Here is a 17,700-nt window from a genome sequence, read left to right on the forward strand (position 1 = left end):
GCTTCAACCAGCACATCCGCAACGATGCAGTCAGAGACGTTGCCTCGGACCGGTGTACGAAAAACTGGCATATTGTCAATCCCGGCTTGTGCATGCCCCCCCCCTCGTCTGATTTCTTCCTCGATGAGTCAAGATACTCGGTCTCGAGCCTTGGCATGTGTGCTGCGTCGGGAACGAAGCTACCGCTATCAGAACCTGTTTAGAAGCTTGACCAGTTCGTGACATTCCGTACCTAGTTCATTTCTTGATAAGTCACAACCGACGATCGAAACCGCGAATAATCTCGATGATGATCGATGGACTAATTCATTTTCTTCTCATCTCTTTTCAGAGCGATGCAGGCCAGAAGCCGGTTCATGAGCCCTGCAGCCTACACGGCATCGGTGGGGCCGTGAGCGGCTGGACACAACCTTCCAGGAGGGAATCCTGACAATTTTAGTCTTCTCTCAGTGTACATAGGCTTCGCGCGAGTCAGGAGAACCCCTTTGGACCACGCGTCCCTTGCTTTAACGCGGCTGGCCTCGAAAGCTTTAACTCGGTCTCTCTCCGGAAACGAGAGAATTCACGCGCATTTACTGTATAAAACAAACGAGAAAGCCTCAATAGGACGATCACGTTAAGAGAATATATCAACGTTTGAGTGAGATCCCGTGAAGAGGAATGAGCTTATAGCCTACCGACTACATCGAAGATCGACACGACGACCATCATCTCGTTTACCCCCCCCCCACGCTGATAACGGTTGACGACATCTCAAACCAGACAAGATGAGTGCAGGACCTGCTAGCGTGGTGCGACCTGCCCCACCTCCCCTTCAGACAGTGCCCGAAACCGAAGCTCCTCCAGTTTCCAGTGGGGTACGAGAGTCTTCGTCATCTGCCACCGGCGCGTCCGGAGCTGGTACAGTTGGTGCAAGTAGCGGAGGGGCTGGTGGTGGCAGTGGAGGAGGGAGCATCACGAGCGGAGGAGGCTCGACGAGTAGAGGAACAAGCTCAAGCAGACCACAACGATCCGACGAACCAATTGTTGGGAGATATCGCTTGTTGAAAACTATTGGAAAAGGGAACTTCGCTAAGGTGAGTCAGAAAATCCTCTCTTACTCCTCCGTTCGCTATAATCGTTCATACCCGATTCCCACCCTCAATCGAAATCGCCAGCCAAGGCTCAATCTACGGGCAGCGGTCTGAGCCCCTCTACATGCAGATATATTCGAGTAATCGTCAGTAGCTATACTTTTTTTTCTTTTATGATTTTGAGCTTTTGGGGGTTAGAGCCCCCGACACGTAGGGACGCTCGCTGCGTCCCTGCTGAAACGACAGAGGTCGAGCGCTCGAAGACGCTTTCCGTCCGGGCGGAAGTCGGCGGACTGAATGCGTATTTATTTATATACCTTGATCAAAGTTGAAGAAAGCGGAATATTCGGGGAATCGGAGACGCCACGCCCTATCGCACTCGCCGCGACGCCTGACACCATCTGTCACATTCTGAGCGGCGGAAACGCATCCGTGAAAACGCTGCTCCATGTTTCGACGCTTATCGCAGCGAGCTGAATTCTCATCAGTCCTAGATTAGAGCGGGAGCGGAGAAGAGGACAGTCAATCAGTCAGTCAGTCGCTTCTTCAAGGAGAAAATATAATCGGAGAAGTAGTCTACGAGCCTGATTTCTGAGCATCGATCGATAGAGGGAGGCGACTCCGGCGCCGCCCCGCCATTTTCAGACCTCCAAGACGACGAGGACTCGGCATAAAATAAGAGAGACGATGCAACGGGGAATAATTCCGAATGCGGTAGGCACAACACGATGCACAAGGACCCGAAAAACTCCGGGAAAACCGCCGACAGAGCACTCCGATGCCCCAACAATTCTCGGAGCATCCTCAATGAATCGGTCCCGAATTTCTCGCATCGCGGAAAAAATATATGCTCGTTCGTGGATCGGGTTCAGTTCTCGTTGTGCCTTGTTTTCTCTAGCTTATATTTTTTCTTCTCCACGATCAGCTGGCGGGCGATGGGCGTCCATACGGTTTTATATTATGATGATCAAACGACGACCACGCTGCTTGAAGTACATGGAAGCGATGCGGCCGCTCACTTGTTAGCTCGGTGCAAGCGGGAGTGTTTGACAGCCGAAGTCTGGCAGGCGGTATTTTTCTTTGTGCTGATCAGAAGAAGGGAAGAAGCGCGATCGGCAAAAGACACGAAACAGGTGGATAAATCGATCTCGCCACTGCGGGCTGGAGGCGAGCTGGCCACTCGGCTTCGCTTCGCTACCTGACTAGCCGTTATGGCTAGCTTTCGATAGTTTCTTCGCACATCCTCGTCCAGACGAAGATCGGGGGATAGGCCGCCGCGCGGACTCGGCCAGCTCCATCTAAATCGTTCGATTGCGATGGGAGCCACATCGGTGACAGAGTTGAGCCAATGGCGAGAGCTTTCGAGAGGCTTTAGAGGATTTCCTCTCTCGCTGGTCGATCCGCGACCGTCTACCCCTAGAGCCGGAATTAGAAATCCAGTCGTTGCGAGAATCGATGATCATCACCGTCCCTTGATTTAGCGTTCCTCGTTTGCCCGCGATTGACAACGGGGAAGCTCCGGAATAGAATGGGATTTCTCGAGCAACAGGAAAGTAGCGGCGCACCTGATCAGTGATAGGTGTGGGAACGTCCACAATTTTTCCTCGGAACAACACGATGCCCCCAAGGTTTACGACTACATATGGACTAAAGCAAGCCTCTCGAGGAATCGCCGCTCCAGAGCGGGGAATCCCGTTTCCCTCGGGGATGCTCCTCTTCGTCTCCAGAGCAGTCCAGCGCTCCGTTCCACAAATGCTCGTGATAAGGCTCGACGAAGGAGTTGAAGCCGACGGATTAGCTCCTAGCCGTTCTCGTGCTCGGAAGCTCGCGGGAAGTTCTTCGTTGACACAAAACCCTCGATATTCATCACCATATCTCAGATTCTCTCAGTCAGTCGGCTCGGGCAAGGTCGTCTTGTGAATGTCCGTCTGCATTTCCTCGGTGATTTTTTCCGCCTCAGGCGCGGGAGGAAAAGCGGGAGAAGGTCGATGGGCACGCTGTGTTTTTCTCTCCGTCGAGCACATTTGTTCGTGTCGAGCGCCCCGGAGTAAGTATGTTCTACCCAACCATCAAGTCTCTTGCTTCGACTGCAGGGAAGAGTATTCAGTCCGTATGAATCGATTCAGGACAGTCGGATGCTATTCAAATGAACCGAAATATGGCTTGAAGATGCGCTGAGAGTTGCCTGATGATCTAAAGACGTCCAACTCGAATCATCCGGTAGATCGCCAATTCCGTATCGCTCCACCGGACGGCTCTATCCGTCGATACCGAAGAAGATGACAATGATATTTGATGTTCATGTCGATGCCGATAGCTGCTGCGATTGCGAGGAGCATTACCATGCAATCGAACACTTGCTACGCTCACTTTGATAGGGCAGCACTTTCATCATCTATCTGCCGACGGTAAACGATCTATTCAAACCCAGATCTTTTTCTTCCCGGGCTCTGATTATTTCTTGGCGATCTATTCCGGAACAGTACCCGGGAGGTAGGGGAGGTAGAACCCTGGCTGTGTGGTCCGGCCCGAAAAAATTATTTTGAAGTATTCCAGAATTGATTCTCGTCTCACGCAATCAAGCCCTTCCAAAAAGGAGCTCTGTCCCAATTTACACCTGTGGAAAGATCAATGAGGGGTGATTTGTGTTCGATTCCAATTATCTTGAGATGAGTTTTTTCCTCCTTCTCCTCACCTCTCTCATGGGAACAAACTCATGGACTGGGGTAGATGACAGAGGCGTTCGATCAAACTCTGTTTTGAGGAAGTCCGTGAACCTTGTCGCGCCTAGCTTGAATTATTTTGCGAACCCTCCGTGGTCCGGGTCGACGTCGGCGTCTACACTGTCCGACGAGAGAAAGAGATATTTTTCCAGTCGCGTCGAAACGATTCAATGAGGGAAATTCCTGCTGGCTGGGCACTGCCAAAGATCGGGGCGCGCTGCTCCGTCCACGCCGGCTCTGTCGTTAGGAGCGTGACCGCAGTGCTCGTCGTCAAAACGTCGCGGCATGGATCGTGACACAAAGCTTCTTGTGAGTGACTCGTTGGCCTGGGAACCGTTTTCGCCGTCATTGCGGAAGCACTTCTATTCTTGCTCCTCTTGAACGCTCGTGGGAGTTCTTATGTGGGTTTTTCTGGTGACATCGCGGTGGGCTCTAGGAGTGCGAGGGTTTTCGTTTGGGGCTCTCCTGTTCCGACTGAGACGTCTGGGCGGCTTAGTCGGTCCGATGGGACTTTTGCTTCGTACGTGCATGATTCTGCATCGACTCCGAAAATCAGCCCTGTCGTTCTCGGTATCTTCGCGATTTATTGAAATCAGCTTCTCGATTGGCGACATTGTGGAACACGTGTTATCTCGTCATGCATCGAGACAGCGATATTGGCGGAGAAATTCACCGGGACCCTCTGTCACTGACCCGAGGCTAGTCGGTAGATGATTTCAGCGGCTGGCGGACGGGAAGAGGAGATGCTTTAAGCTCACGGAAAGAGACCGCGGTTCATGTACGATGCAAATAGTGTGCCACTTCAGGCTATTATTAGAGCAGTATCCGGCTCGTTGCGGCGTCCTCACAATCCTGATGCATATTTCATTGCGAAGAATGAATTTCTCCACAAGCTTCCTCTCGCAGGGGACCGTGACCGGGGACCTCAAGTCTCTCTCGTTTCATGTAGGTGCCGTTGGGATGGGGGGAGCGTTCAATAATTTTGGAAGTCTCGCTCCCATCCGGCAAAAAGCTCGAAATCAAAGAGATGGGCTTTTGGATATTAGATCATGACATTCGATCGATGTTTGGCTCGAATGTAGTGTCGAGACGGAGATGTGCGTATTCCGTTCGAATAACTATCTCGACGCCGACAAAGAGTTGAGGGGACTCGAGCGCCCAAACTCTCAGCTCTCTCGCTAGGGAACTGAATGGACCGATCTTGGTTGGATGATCTACAGGCCGTCTCAATGAACATCTCGGAGAGCTCTCACGTTTTTTTCTCGCAAGAGTGGCTGGGAATCAAGTCGCTCGAAGTTGTTCCGCAACCTTGCCATACGGTCCCCGCACTTGAGGAGTCAGCGTTCGGCTGAACGAAATGCGTGGCCCGCACTGGTCAACGTCGACTGTTTTTGGTGAACGTGCAAGCGTGATGATAATTTTTGCCACGAACCGCTGGTGCTCTACCCACGTGTCGACCGAAGATCTGCGAAACCGACTGAATATCAGTTGACGTATAGTACACCGCCGCTTTTCCCCTCGGACTCGCGCTGATTGCTTACTTCATCGTAGCCAAGTCGACGGGTGTTTCGATGCAGGACTTGTCACTCAATTCCTAGAATCACGTCTCCCCTCCGCGACTTTCCAAGAAAAGCGAATGCGAGACATACTACCAGACGCGACCAGTCTTGCACGAAGCTATCGCCGACCGACGAGGGAGCGGGGAGACAGGTGTGATGCTCATCGACCCATCGGACCCGAATGACGATCTGTGCGAAAATCCGCCAGATCTTCGGCCGCAGCCTCATGATCCGAGCATTCTCGGGCGTGCGGGATCTGCTCATCATCGAACTCAAGCTCCGTCTGCGAGTTCACTTCCGGGAGCTTGGCATGCGGTTTTTCGGGCGTCGTCGCTGTAAGAAATGCCAACTGAACGACAAGCTCCGCTTGAAAAAAATACAATCGAGACCTGGTGGACTGAATTTACGGAAGTCTAGCATCGTTGATACATGCGTAGTATATCCGATCGTCCAGCGAAAACGTGAGAATACGACTCGTCGAATTCTCCTTGTCGGGACAGCTCCAGCGTTCCATCCTCCGTATGATTCATCAAAGCCACTCGACTGTTTCCTCGTATGATCCCACTTGTCGTGGTGGAAACAGCGACCGGGCGGCGTTCTCGACTTTTTTAGTGCAGCTTCATCACAAAAATTCATCGTGCCTATTCATTCAGCTATTCATCCTCATAAGCATAAATATCGCATCATCCCAATCCGTGGACAACTACCGGTATCGCTGTCGCCATGGCAACGGGAGCGATTCGACCGTGAGCCACTTCGGAAGGCGGTTTTCGCTCTGGACCCTCCATTTGTTCTGAATCTCGACGCCTGGTAGCTCATAATCGTCCGATCTGTTCAGGAGAGCGGAAAGAAAATACACAGGAGCATCAGCTGAAATCGTGGAGACCAGAGAGAGACTAGAGATTCAGGGATGCGTCCGGTCATGAAAATCGGGTTAACTATGTTTTGCTCATAATATTCGACGAGCCTGATCGATCGTCTACTCGTCGGAAGTTATTCGGTTCTGTCGTGGGAACTCATTCAAAGATTATGTCGTCTCTGTCCCGTATAGTCGCGTGATTATCCCCCGACAATGTTTATGTTTCCATCGGGAGGCTATCCTCAAGCAGTCTTCTTCTTTGGATCCGTGGCGATTCTAGCAAATCTGACGAACTCAGCCGCCACGGCTCACACAGGACGACAGTCTAAGCAGCGAGCAGGCGCGAGCTTACTCGACGGCCCTCGTGTCTCATAAGATTGGAAGTCGCGAAAGGAATAGAAGTGTGGAAGAATCCTCTTGAGCCCTAACTCTCCTGTCCGAGGAGAGGGTTAGAACGGGTGATTGATCCGGTCCGACAAAGCCGCGGTCGACTCGAGAATCCTCGAGGCTCTTCCCCGCGAGGGGGATATTATCGGGGAAGCCCGAGTACAATCGACAGCTAGAACCTTGCAAGAAATCGAGTTAAAGGGGATTCGGGAGAAAGGACCGTCGTGAGTCGCGTCGTCACGCGCTAACGATTCCGATTAACTGCATGGATATATGTTCCCAGTCCGCCGAGGCTTTCAACGTCAAAAATTTCCGCGTTTCGAAAGTCATTCGAGTTTCGAGATCTGCAGCGTCGATTCTTATCAAGAGCCGATACCGCGAATTCGGAGGGTGGAGGCCTCTATCAAGGTCTCGGTGGATAAACTGAAACAATGACGGCAATTCCCTTACGATACAGAGGATCCACGAGAAGGGGCTCCCAGATCGAGAGCACCCATCGATTCAGGACCCTGGCGTGACGGGGGCATCCTTCTGACCAAAAATTCCGAGTTTATCACCCAACCTCTTGCAGAACCAGTCAGTCTTTATCTCTGAATGTATGCGATACAGAGTCCGGGAGGGAATCTAGCGCGAAATACGGAAATATCATACCATGATTCGAGTCCCCAGCGCCAATGACAACGAGCAAAACTTGACGATCTCTTTTGTCCGCTTGCAGGTGAAACTAGCACGTCATCAGCCAACTAACCGTGAAGTGGCCATCAAGATCATTGACAAAACTCAATTGAATCACTCTTCGCTGCAAAAGCTCTTCCGTGAAGTCAGAATCATGAAGATGCTTTCTCACCCGAACATCGTTAAACTTTATCAGGCAAGTACTCGGTTCCGGAATCCTTTTGCGAGACGTTACAGAAAACGATCCAGCATGTACCACTTGGGGGATTAAGGCCATAAGAATTCGCATAGGACCGTGATAAGAGAAAGTTTTAGCGATAAATACGGGAGTAATATGTTTCCCGTGATCATTTGCTAGGTTCCCCATATGTTACACCACAGATTGTCATGGAAGGCCGCAAAAGTTTTTGATTTGCCGTTCCCTGTTTTCGCTAAAATTCTTCATGAGCACCCTGGCAGGCTCAAGCGCTGCGCCCCCTCCGACGGGCATGACACTGCTGATTTTATTAGTTACAGTATTGATAAAATTCAGTAATGCTGAGGATAGCTCTGGGGATTCCCATCAAGGGAGAATCCTCCCGAGCGTCGTCGCAACCAGTTCACCGATCGCTCTCAAGATCTCACCACTGTATCTAATTGTCTGTAATTACCGTGAATTCGCCGACTTTATAAAGCCGTATGTCGAACGTGGTACTCCAGTGATGGACGCGCATAAAGTCTCCCGAAAACTGATGTCCCTGAACGATTCAAAAATCCGATGCCGTGACCATTCGGTGAGCTGGACGCTCTCGCTCATTACGACAGCCTTCGCGGAATTTCTTCGTGGCCTCGGCGGTTTCGCGGAGCCGCGGCACGAGGGGAAGTGAGGAGCCACTGCGGTATCCCCCGGGATAGTTTCTCATGTAATCGTGATGATCTCTCCTCCCTTTTGTGTCATGGCTTACAAGTAGCTAGATATCAATCGATCGCGGTCTAGATTATTCTAATGACGCAAGTGCCATCGATGGATAGGCTTTCCCATGGAGAATATCCGTTCGTGCAGCCGAAAGCGGCCAACGAACAACGGTTGGCAGAACGTCACCGTGCTCCCTCCCAAGCCATTGCAATCCCAGGCACTCTCACATCTTCAGATACCTACAGAATCACATAAGCGACACGGTGCCTTTCCCAAAGCGAGGTGTTTTTTCGTGGCGAATGTGAGTTCTGCAAAGGGTAACCAGAAACGGCCTTGTCAGAAACCTAGCGGGATACTTCGAGTTCCTGAAGGCCCACAGAGCTGTTGACACTGTTTCGTCTGCCCAGACTGGGTTCGAATGAATTCATGCCGTCGAACAAGGAAAGGGAACTCTGCATGTACGTAGTTCTTACGCTTCATTAGGCGATGTCGTGACCATTCACAAACTATGCGGCGTTTTGGGTGTACGATCTAGAGACCAACTATGGGGAGTCTGGCGGCAGCGATGACCTTTCAATCGCTATCTCAACCAGGTTCGCCGTTCCTGCGGAGGTTTCCCGTGTGAGGATCCGGCGGTCCAAACCGCGAGCGGGGCGTCCTTCTCGAAGGCATCCGGCGAAGAGGAACGAAGGAATAATGTAGTTTTCTCCGGACGATTTCAGGTGATTGAGACAGAGAAAACTCTGTACCTCGTAATGGAGTACGCGGCAGGTGGAGAAGTTTTCGATTATCTCGTCGCCCATGGCCGGATGAAGGAAAAGGAGGCGCGCGCCAAATTCCGCCAAATCGTGTCGGCAGTTCAGTACTGTCATCAGAAGAAAATCATACACCGTGATTTAAAAGCCGAAAATCTTCTGTTGGATGCTGAAATGAACATCAAAATCGCCGACTTTGGCTTTAGCAACGAGTTCGTTCCAGGGCAGAAGCTGGACACGTTTTGTGGCAGTCCTCCGTATGCAGCACCAGAGCTTTTCCAGGTGGGTTGATCGGAGAAAGAACCGTTATCAAATCCGGGAAAATGACTCAAATTCTCGCGAACGGCTCCCCGGACCCAAATTATTCACCGGTCGTGGTGGCATCTTTGCAGGGCAAAAAATACGACGGGCCCGAGGTCGACGTGTGGTCTCTGGGGGTTATTCTCTACACACTCGTGTCGGGCAGTCTGCCCTTCGACGGAGCGAACTTGAAGGAACTTCGCGAACGAGTGCTCCGGGGGAAGTATCGCATTCCGTTCTACATGTCGACAGACTGCGAATCCTTATTGAAGAAGTTCCTGGTGTTAAATCCTCAGAAAAGAGCGACTCTCGAAACAATCATGCGCGAGAAATGGATGAACCTTGGGTAAGTACGACCGGAAAGAAAATCGAGAGAGAAGATATCTCCGCGCGCTCCCGCCAGATCGAGACAACGATCAGCGGGCGTTCCCGGGTCGCCTCGAACGACAATAACCTTTTCACTCCGAATTGCAGCTTCGAGGATGATGAATTGCGGCCGTATCAAGAACCTCCGATAGAGTTGAATGACCAGCGACGAATTGATGCTTTGGTCCAGATAGGCTATAACCGTCAAGACGTTGAAGAATCATTGAAGGCTCGAAAATACGACGATGTGATGGCCAATTACCTGTTGCTTGGGGGAGTCTCCGAGGGCGGGGACTCAGCGAACGCGAGTCGGTCCGGCAGTTCTCTTAGCTTGAGACAGCAAGCTCAGGGACTCCAGCTGCCGATTCGGGACATCCAGAGTTCGAGCAACAGTTCACATTCAGGCGGCAACGTTCAACGTTCGGTCTCTGCGGCGACCAATAAGGGCGGTGCCACCCGTCGACTCAGCGGAAGTCCTGGACAGCAATCCGGGCAGAATAGTACAACGGAAGGTGTCCAAAACGGATCAAAGAAAACTTCCAGGTGGGTGGCCTGGAAATGTCATACCTCACCGTAGATTCGACCTCTCCCTAGCTCCCCATCGTGCGACTCGAGCATTTTGAAAGGGACTGCCGTCGTCGTGGGAGTGTTCTCCCACCGATTCCTGGCGAGTTCCCTGCAGGGAAACGCGATGGTTTCGAGCTCGGACCTGTCGCGGGAATCGTCTGCTCCGACAGTACATATACCTGCCTCGATTAAGCATTGTTGTTCCGTTCGCAGCCCATCGCGACCAGGTGTCGTAGGCTCAATGCGCGTGAAATCGGCCGCGGCATCATCTGATAGGAGTGAGCGTGTCTCGTTGGGTGGTTCTGGAGCCTCAAGAGACTCAAACCAAGGCCAGATAGGACATACGGCTAGCCCAGCCAACGCCAATACCCTGAGCCAACAAACGCATAACGGACAACAGAACTCGCGAACACCATTGTCCGTGTCAAACAGGTGGGTTCCGCAAGAGGAGAATGTTCCGCGAGAACGGGATTTGAGCTCGAAGCAACGTCTGGCCCATGCGACCTCTTATCCTGTTACTCGTCAGCTTTCCTTCCACGTTTTCGGAATGCGAATATCCGGAGAGCTGAAGGCGTTTCTCCGAGAGATTTTTTTTTTTCAATATTCTCCTTCCGAACCCTTTGCTTCCCCGAGCTCTGTCTGATTTTGTTCCGTTTGGGAAAGAAACCGAGAATGTTTTGATGACCTCAAATGATCGAATGAGCTGTCGCTGGCTTCTTCGGGCCACCTTCGTTGACGCCGGGTGTGATCATCAGAAGCCAGTCTACGGAAGTCGAGCATCGTAATGAAATTTCCTTCCCACATCCCTGTGCTGCTTTTTCCGTTAGCGAGCTCTTGATATCCCAGCGAATTCTCAGTTGCATTAGTGCTTTTTCGCGAATCTGTGTAGGAGACTGTACCCGGAGTGCCTAAACTAGGGGAATTCAGTCAGTTTCCGTTTACTTTCGCTGTCAGGAAGGCTGGAGTTCATTTTTCGCTGTTTTTCCTCGTCGAGATGGGCACTTCTCGATTATAAGAGACCATGTCGGAAAAAAAAATTCGATTCCTGGGAGAAGCCCACGTCGTTTCTCCGCGGTAGTCGGACTGGGAAGGGGGTTCCTCCCTCTTCCATATTGTACTACTGGAGACGCATTTAGAATATAAATTTCATTGCTGCTTCGTATGCTAGAAACAGCGGATCAGAGGGTAGGAGGAGGAGGGTACCGGCTATCTTTGGCGCGCTGTTGCGTCATTGGATAGCTTCATGTCCGGTTCGAATTACAATTCCGGCTGTTCTAGAACTAGCCGGATCTCACGCGGAGCTCTCGAATCCCTTAAATAGCTCCGTGAATTGAACGGATACGTTCTTTGTGAACTGGGACGAATTCAAGCTGATCTCTATAATAATCTCACCTCGGAGTGAAAGCCCGAAACACCAGCGGTCGAGGATCAAGAAATCATGAGAAATCGACGCGGGAGTTCCCCCAGAGTTGAAGTCTTGGAGCTAGATCGGGTCGCAGATTCAGCCCTCGGATGTAGAAATAGCGCAGATTCAGAACCTCATCCAGACCCATGAGGGTCGGAACACAAATTCTACTTACGATATCGGCTCGTAGGTTGAGACTCACCGAGCAGTGGATTACAGAGCGAGCGCTGTCGTTGACTTTGGTTTCGGCAGTGAGGCGGATGGTCACCGACGCGACTCATCCGACTCGCGGACGAAGCGGACGAGCTCCGTTGATAGCTCGCCGCCTGCTGGGTGAGTCTCGGTACTCGAGAAGCCTATTCGAGACACTCACCACCCTCGTTTCCTTCTGTTTCCCTGACCCCGTCTCTTTTCCGATGCCCTGAATGAAGCATACTTTCTCGGGAATGTGACTGCTGCATTTTGCTAAACCTAGGACAAATACATGTAATGGAGGGACGAAATTCCCTGGAATTCGAAATTTGCCGCATTCCTAATTTTCGACTGGATCGATCGAATGGCTGATGATGATCGAGGTGCTGGCCACAATTTGAGTTTTTGGCTCGATGTGCGCAGATCGGCTCCAGTTCGAAAATTATCTCCGCATGCGCTTCCCGACCGAGGAGCTCAAGAATCAAAGAAAACGACGCAAGCCAATTGGGTTTGTTTGTGCGATGATTGCAAGCAGCTCGGATAACGGCGCAACTGAGGGAGCTGACGCAGCTGACACAAGAGGAGATCAGGACGATTCGCCAGGATCGACTGGACATGGCTTTCTTCAGGCCATCCAGGCTCCTGCCAGCCAGGGGGGGACGTTGAATAGAGGTCACACCAAATGCGCCTCCGTCTGCGTTAATACGGTCACGCCGGTTACCCCGCCCGCAAGGTAAACACATACACAGACGAGATCGAGAGGGAGAGCCACCCCTCCATGTGAACGATAAACAAGAAGGCAGAGAATCATCAGGTTGTTGGTCTCTCCGTCGGGGATTGCGAGAACGGAATCCTTGGCGAAGTGACCACGACAGTGCTGGAGTGTGCATCCGCGCAATCTGCAGAAACCTCAGGCGAGGATGAACGCCGAGGAACATCGAGTAGCCCGGGGTTGGCATAGTTTCTCGGCGGATCTCGTTCGCAGTAGATTTTCACCACAAGCTCCGGATGCTTCTTCGGAGAAGAGTTCCACTGGAACATTCAAAGGGAACTCTTCTCGAAGAACATCCGATAATCCTCCATCCGGGCTCCTAGTCCGATTTTTCGAAGAATCACTGAGATCTACAATCACAGTTCCCTCACCTACGATTCTTAACACTTATCTCCACGATAGATCTTCGTAGTCTGACTGAGTTTCTTGAAGTTCCCCACTCATCCATTAGTATTCCTCATGCTGATGAATGATACATTTATCATGAGAATGGCTTTGTGTTGAACTTCCGACACAGGAGTGTGTTTTTGAGGTTGACCACACATTTTGTCCTAAGTCGTCGCTCTTAACCAATGATAATCGACAATGATGATTCCCCAAGCCACATCTCCGTACGGTAGACAAGGAAGCCGTTTATTGCTCGAACATTCATGTTTCCGTTGCTAATTTCGGCATATCGTTGCAGCGTGGGACCTCTGGCGTCCCTAGGTGGAAAACCGATCTCCTGCCTGGCGTCATCCCCACAGGATCCTCTACAAAACAGGCAGCCGCAGCCAGCCTTCCCCAGAGGTAAGGACCCTATCATTTCCGTAAGAGGGAATCTCTCTCCCTTTCCCCTATCCCGGCGAGGAAGAATTTCTGGCTTTCCCTCATCCGTCTCGGAACCCGTTTTCCGTCGGTGAGTTCACGAATCTATGTATTCATCCGTGTACGCCCTTCATCGGTTTCTTGGCATTTTTCAGGTACGGCTAACCGTTCAACGTTCCATTCTGGTCAGAACCGGGCAACGGCGAATCGAAGTCACCAGGCCGAAGCAAGGTGGGCCAATCAGAGTCAGGACACGTCTGCAGCTTCGCATCACAATTCGAGAGGCTTTTTCTCGAAAATCAGTTCGAGGTTCAGCAAAAGGTGGGCGAAAACCTTCAGATGGACCCAGTCCTCTTTCGAAAACCAGTAGGCCGGGAAGAAGCTATGCGACTTCGTTGAGCATCAGCACAGAAATGTGCTCCACGCGCGCGCTCCCTCACGCGAGCATCGACTCACGCTGTGACTCCATATCCTCCCAGGCCTCCCTTCCCTTGTAAATTGTTATCATGCTTCCGTACATCGTTTATTCCACCCCATTAATGAATAAGATTATGGTACTTCCGCTCTATGAACATCTAGTGAAGAGGGTGGGAGGAAGGGTTAGCTGTCGAATCCGTGGGCCGACGATGTCGCCCCGCTGATTCCTGGCCAGCTGGGAGAGATCAGGAGCGCCTTATCCCTTTCTGAGAAATTCGGACTTTTTATTCGGAAATTCGTTAAACCGAACCTGAAAGCCTGGAGACGTATCTGCTCCGCCTCACCGAGGGTCTCACATTCTGTTCGTTATCGTGTGCGCCTTCTCAAAGTGGCGCTCCGTTCGTGAACCCGGTCCTTCCAGTTCAAGTGGTCGATGATCAGCTTATCTGAATCAAGCCACGATTTAGATAGTCAATTTGCCCTGAGAGTAGATTCGGGGTTTCTAACTCGACTCCTTGTCATTGCATTCTCTCGCTTTCATCGACACGGCGGATGTCTTCTCGTGCGACTCGTGACAACTCTCTCCAATACATAGTGGAGCAGGCGCTGCAACTCCAGTTTGCAATCTAGCAAATAGAGATGAAATAAGGTTAGATCTCCATTCAACCAGAGAAGAATTTTACAACAAAAAACCACAACCCCCATCTTGTTCTGCGAGCCCTACTAATACACAGAAAACACATAGAAAACAATACGGACACGCAGCGGGCTTGCTTCGCTTTTTCAAGCGAAGGAATCTTGAATGAGCTGCCACTCCAATCCGAAGGAGAGAAGGAGAATATTGGTGGAGGAAAGCTCTTCACGCAAGTGAATTTGGCTCCTGGAAGTTGAGAGAGTGGTGATGATGTGCTTCCGAGACCATGATGGCTCTTCTAGCAGGTTCCGCGCCTCGATTTGCTTCTTACCCTTCTAAAGTCTCCCTCTTACCCTGTCTTGACTTCGGCGGTTGAACTCATCATCTCAATCGATGAGCGATCCTGAAACCGATCGATCAAGCAGGCAGTCAATCTCGAGATCGATCACGTCTTCAAGTAAATATCTAGCCTAGCAAGTCTCAGATCGATCGATCCATCAGTCAGTCAGTCAGCAACTTCTTTTGTTATCAATCAAAACCGTCGTGGTGCACTGCTAGGCTCTGTGAGGAGAGTGTCCTTACACAACACTAGTCACCAAACTAATCAATTTAACAATCATCACTTGCTTGGTTCGATTCTCACGTGAAAATGGCCTACCATGCACTAAATCGAATACTTATCTCGATTTATCCACATCTTCTGTGACCGAGACTGCTTTCCCTCTAAGGTGCGTGTGACGCATTCTTATGGGGATGCCTACCGTCAGATCTCCCTCTGCTTTTTCCAAAGTTGATCAATCGTCCACCTTCTCTCCTCCCCGCAAATCTATGCAACTCAATTAAAAACATCCTGGCGCCGGCGGACCGTGAGCTCATTCCGATTTTCAAGCGCTCAATGCCATGAAGGGAATGATATACATTAGGAGAAAAGATATTAATTGTTAGATTCGCTGCTTGAGTTCTCCTCAAATAGACTTCGGTTGTTGAATTCTGAAAACTTTCAATTCGAGCTTCTTTTTTTGTGTTCTCCGTGATGTCACCTGTCCATATTTAATATCAAATAAATTTTGATTTAAATGAGTATCTCTCTGTTTTGTGATGTTTTCGGAGAACCGTCCCGTAAATTTGATTCCCCCTGTGTCGATTCTCTCCCGCCCCAAGAGGGCTCCGAAGGAACTTTTTTTTATTTCTACAATATTAAGTGAGATCTATTCGGTGATGGCTATCGGATCATCGCTTAGTTCAACCTTCTGACGCCTCCGTTTCACAATATCGGGGATGGGCATTCGATTCGTGAGACCACCGGTTTTTTTTCCTTCGTTTCCATCGAACGAGGCAAGGATTTCACGCTTTCGATGGCAGAGGTCGTTTCTGTGGATTCTCATTCGGAGTGGAGCACTGGGTCTAACAACTACTTGATCGATACATTCACTCGGATTCCGTGGAACTCAAGAATACGAACTTGCACAGATAATCCGAACACTGAAAATCAAAACTCCAAGCGCATGCTTGCCCTCTATTCTGACTCTGTGTATGATGTTTATAGACCACTGAATAGCGAAGATCAGGTGAAGCCTCGATCGTTGAGGTTCACATGGAGTATGAAGACGACGTCATCTCGAGATCCAAATGAGATAATGGCAGAGATCCGAAAGGTAGGATTTTTCGCCATCACGAATTAAGTCCGATTCGGGATCGCTTTCAGTCCCTAGATCGTAGCGAGATCACGAGAGGTGTAATTGGAGTTTCTGAGTAAGATTTGTTCTACAGGTTCTCGATCGCAATAACTGCGATTACGACCAACGGGAGAAGTTCCTCTTGCTTTGCGTATACGGTGATCCCAATAACGAAACACTCGTGCAATGGGAGATCGAAGTGTGCAAACTACCTAGACTATCTCTCAATGGCGTCCGGTGAGTTGTGATCCCCTCGACCTGAAACATTCATAACGAGTCGGTCGACAACCCAGATGTTTTCATCCGACGGTTCCGTCCTGATGAGAACTCACCCCGAGGACGGGGTAATTCCCCTGTAACAAACGGGTCTGACGCTAGAGAGCTTGTCGTTCGAGAGGAGCCGACGGAACCGTGGAAAGCCGAGCAGACCGACACGGCATTTGATTTTTGCCTGCTCGATTTTCAGATTCAAACGGATCAGTGGTACATCAATAGGCTTCAAGAACATCGCTTCCAAGGTGGCGAATGAACTCAAACTCTAGGAACGAGCCTCTTCTGACTCAGACAGCGACCGTTCGGTGGTCGGACATCCCAAATAGGCACGAGAAGAAGAAACGTAAAATTCGCGATCGGGCTCCGGGAAAGCGAGAAATTGTTGAGAGACACCATCAGCTGTAATCGATCAGCGATGTATTTCCGATCAGGAAGCTTCAGCAAATTAGGTCGACCACCGTCTCGCCGAGTCGGATAAATCGGTTGGAAATAACAACTCAACTAAGAACAATATCCTCTATTCTCCGAGAACATCGTCGCGAACTTCGAAGGAACGACCTCGAGAATACATGAATCTTTCAAGGTTCATCATAATCGAGCGAGATCGGAGTCGGCGTTGCAATGGACACAAGGGAGATAGGCAGCTGCCTTGAGGATACAGCGGCGGTGATCAGAAGCGTTGGATTCGGCTCCGCCATTTCAGAAAGCAATAACGTTCTGATGGGAATGGAAGTTGATACCGTGAGGAAGAAAATCATAGCAAGGAGCCCCCTATCGAGTTCGTTTCTTTTCATGCAAAAATGGTCGGGTCGAGGAAGTGATCGGCAACGGACACAGTCTCTTGTGGATCACTTTTCTCTGGAGCTCATCGGCTCGCAGGAGACGAGAGACTCCGATATTCGGGACACCGAGCGAGTTTTCAAAGCGCGAGTTTTCCGCACGGAAAAATCGAGTGACCTCACGCTGATAACGTGTCGCAAATTATCTCCGCAACGAATCAAGAACAATGCTATCGGCATCGACCGTAGTGCTCCGGGCAGCTGTTAGGATTTTTGAGTCCGAGACTCCGGAGAGGAGGACGTCGGTCTGGAGAGGAGCCCTCGGAAGTAGGCATAATAAGATCCAAAACATCGAAAGTGAAGTTCTGGCAACGAAGTTTCCCATGTGGGTTCTTCCCTCAATAAGAGTTGACATCGCAGCTTGATACGCCTTTGCGCTGAATAGAGAAAGTGATGACGAAGATGACGGAGGTGATGATTCTGAATGAAGGGGTGGGTGACGGGGATGAAGGCAGCGGCGGCCACATCTCTCCCACTGTGTAAAAACGATGTTGATATTAAAAACTTGATGCTTGTACCCCGGAAA

At 50.6% G+C, this 17,700-nt stretch overlaps 1 protein-coding gene across 1 annotated transcript; it reads left to right on the forward strand.

Moving 5' to 3' along the window:
- Nucleotides 1–767: 767 nt before the first annotated feature.
- On the forward strand, nucleotides 768–16,994 carry LOC100900127 (serine/threonine-protein kinase MARK2). Its single transcript, XM_029111768.1, has 12 exons — nucleotides 768–1,076; nucleotides 7,320–7,472; nucleotides 8,894–9,208; nucleotides 9,319–9,572; nucleotides 9,701–10,135; nucleotides 10,373–10,591; nucleotides 13,214–13,317; nucleotides 13,491–13,656; nucleotides 15,933–16,041; nucleotides 16,157–16,299; nucleotides 16,529–16,784; nucleotides 16,919–16,994. Exons 1-11 carry the CDS (start codon nucleotides 768–770, stop codon nucleotides 16,602–16,604), a joined length of 2,283 nt encoding a protein of 760 aa, XP_028967601.1. The 3' UTR covers nucleotides 16,605–16,784; nucleotides 16,919–16,994.
- Nucleotides 16,995–17,700: the final 706 nt, after the last annotated feature.

Source organism: Galendromus occidentalis, unplaced genomic scaffold (genome assembly GCF_000255335.2).
Source record: "Galendromus occidentalis unplaced genomic scaffold, Mocc_1.1 scf7180000077468, whole genome shotgun sequence".
Taxonomy (NCBI): domain Eukaryota; kingdom Metazoa; phylum Arthropoda; class Arachnida; order Mesostigmata; family Phytoseiidae; genus Galendromus; species Galendromus occidentalis.

What these genes read in the sequence shown, in the direction of transcription:
- LOC100900127 (XM_029111768.1), top strand. Translation starts at nt 768, where the DNA reads ATGAGTGCAGGACCTGCTAGCGTGGTGCGACCTGCCCCACCTCCCCTT. An exon ending in CCATTGTCCGTGTCAAACAG is followed by an intron (nt 10,592 to 13,213) that starts GTGGGTTCCGCA and finishes ATATCGTTGCAG; the next exon opens with CGTGGGACCTCTGGCGTCCC. An exon ending in GCAGCCAGCCTTCCCCAGAG is followed by an intron (nt 13,318 to 13,490) that starts GTAAGGACCCTA and finishes GGCATTTTTCAG; the next exon opens with GTACGGCTAACCGTTCAACG.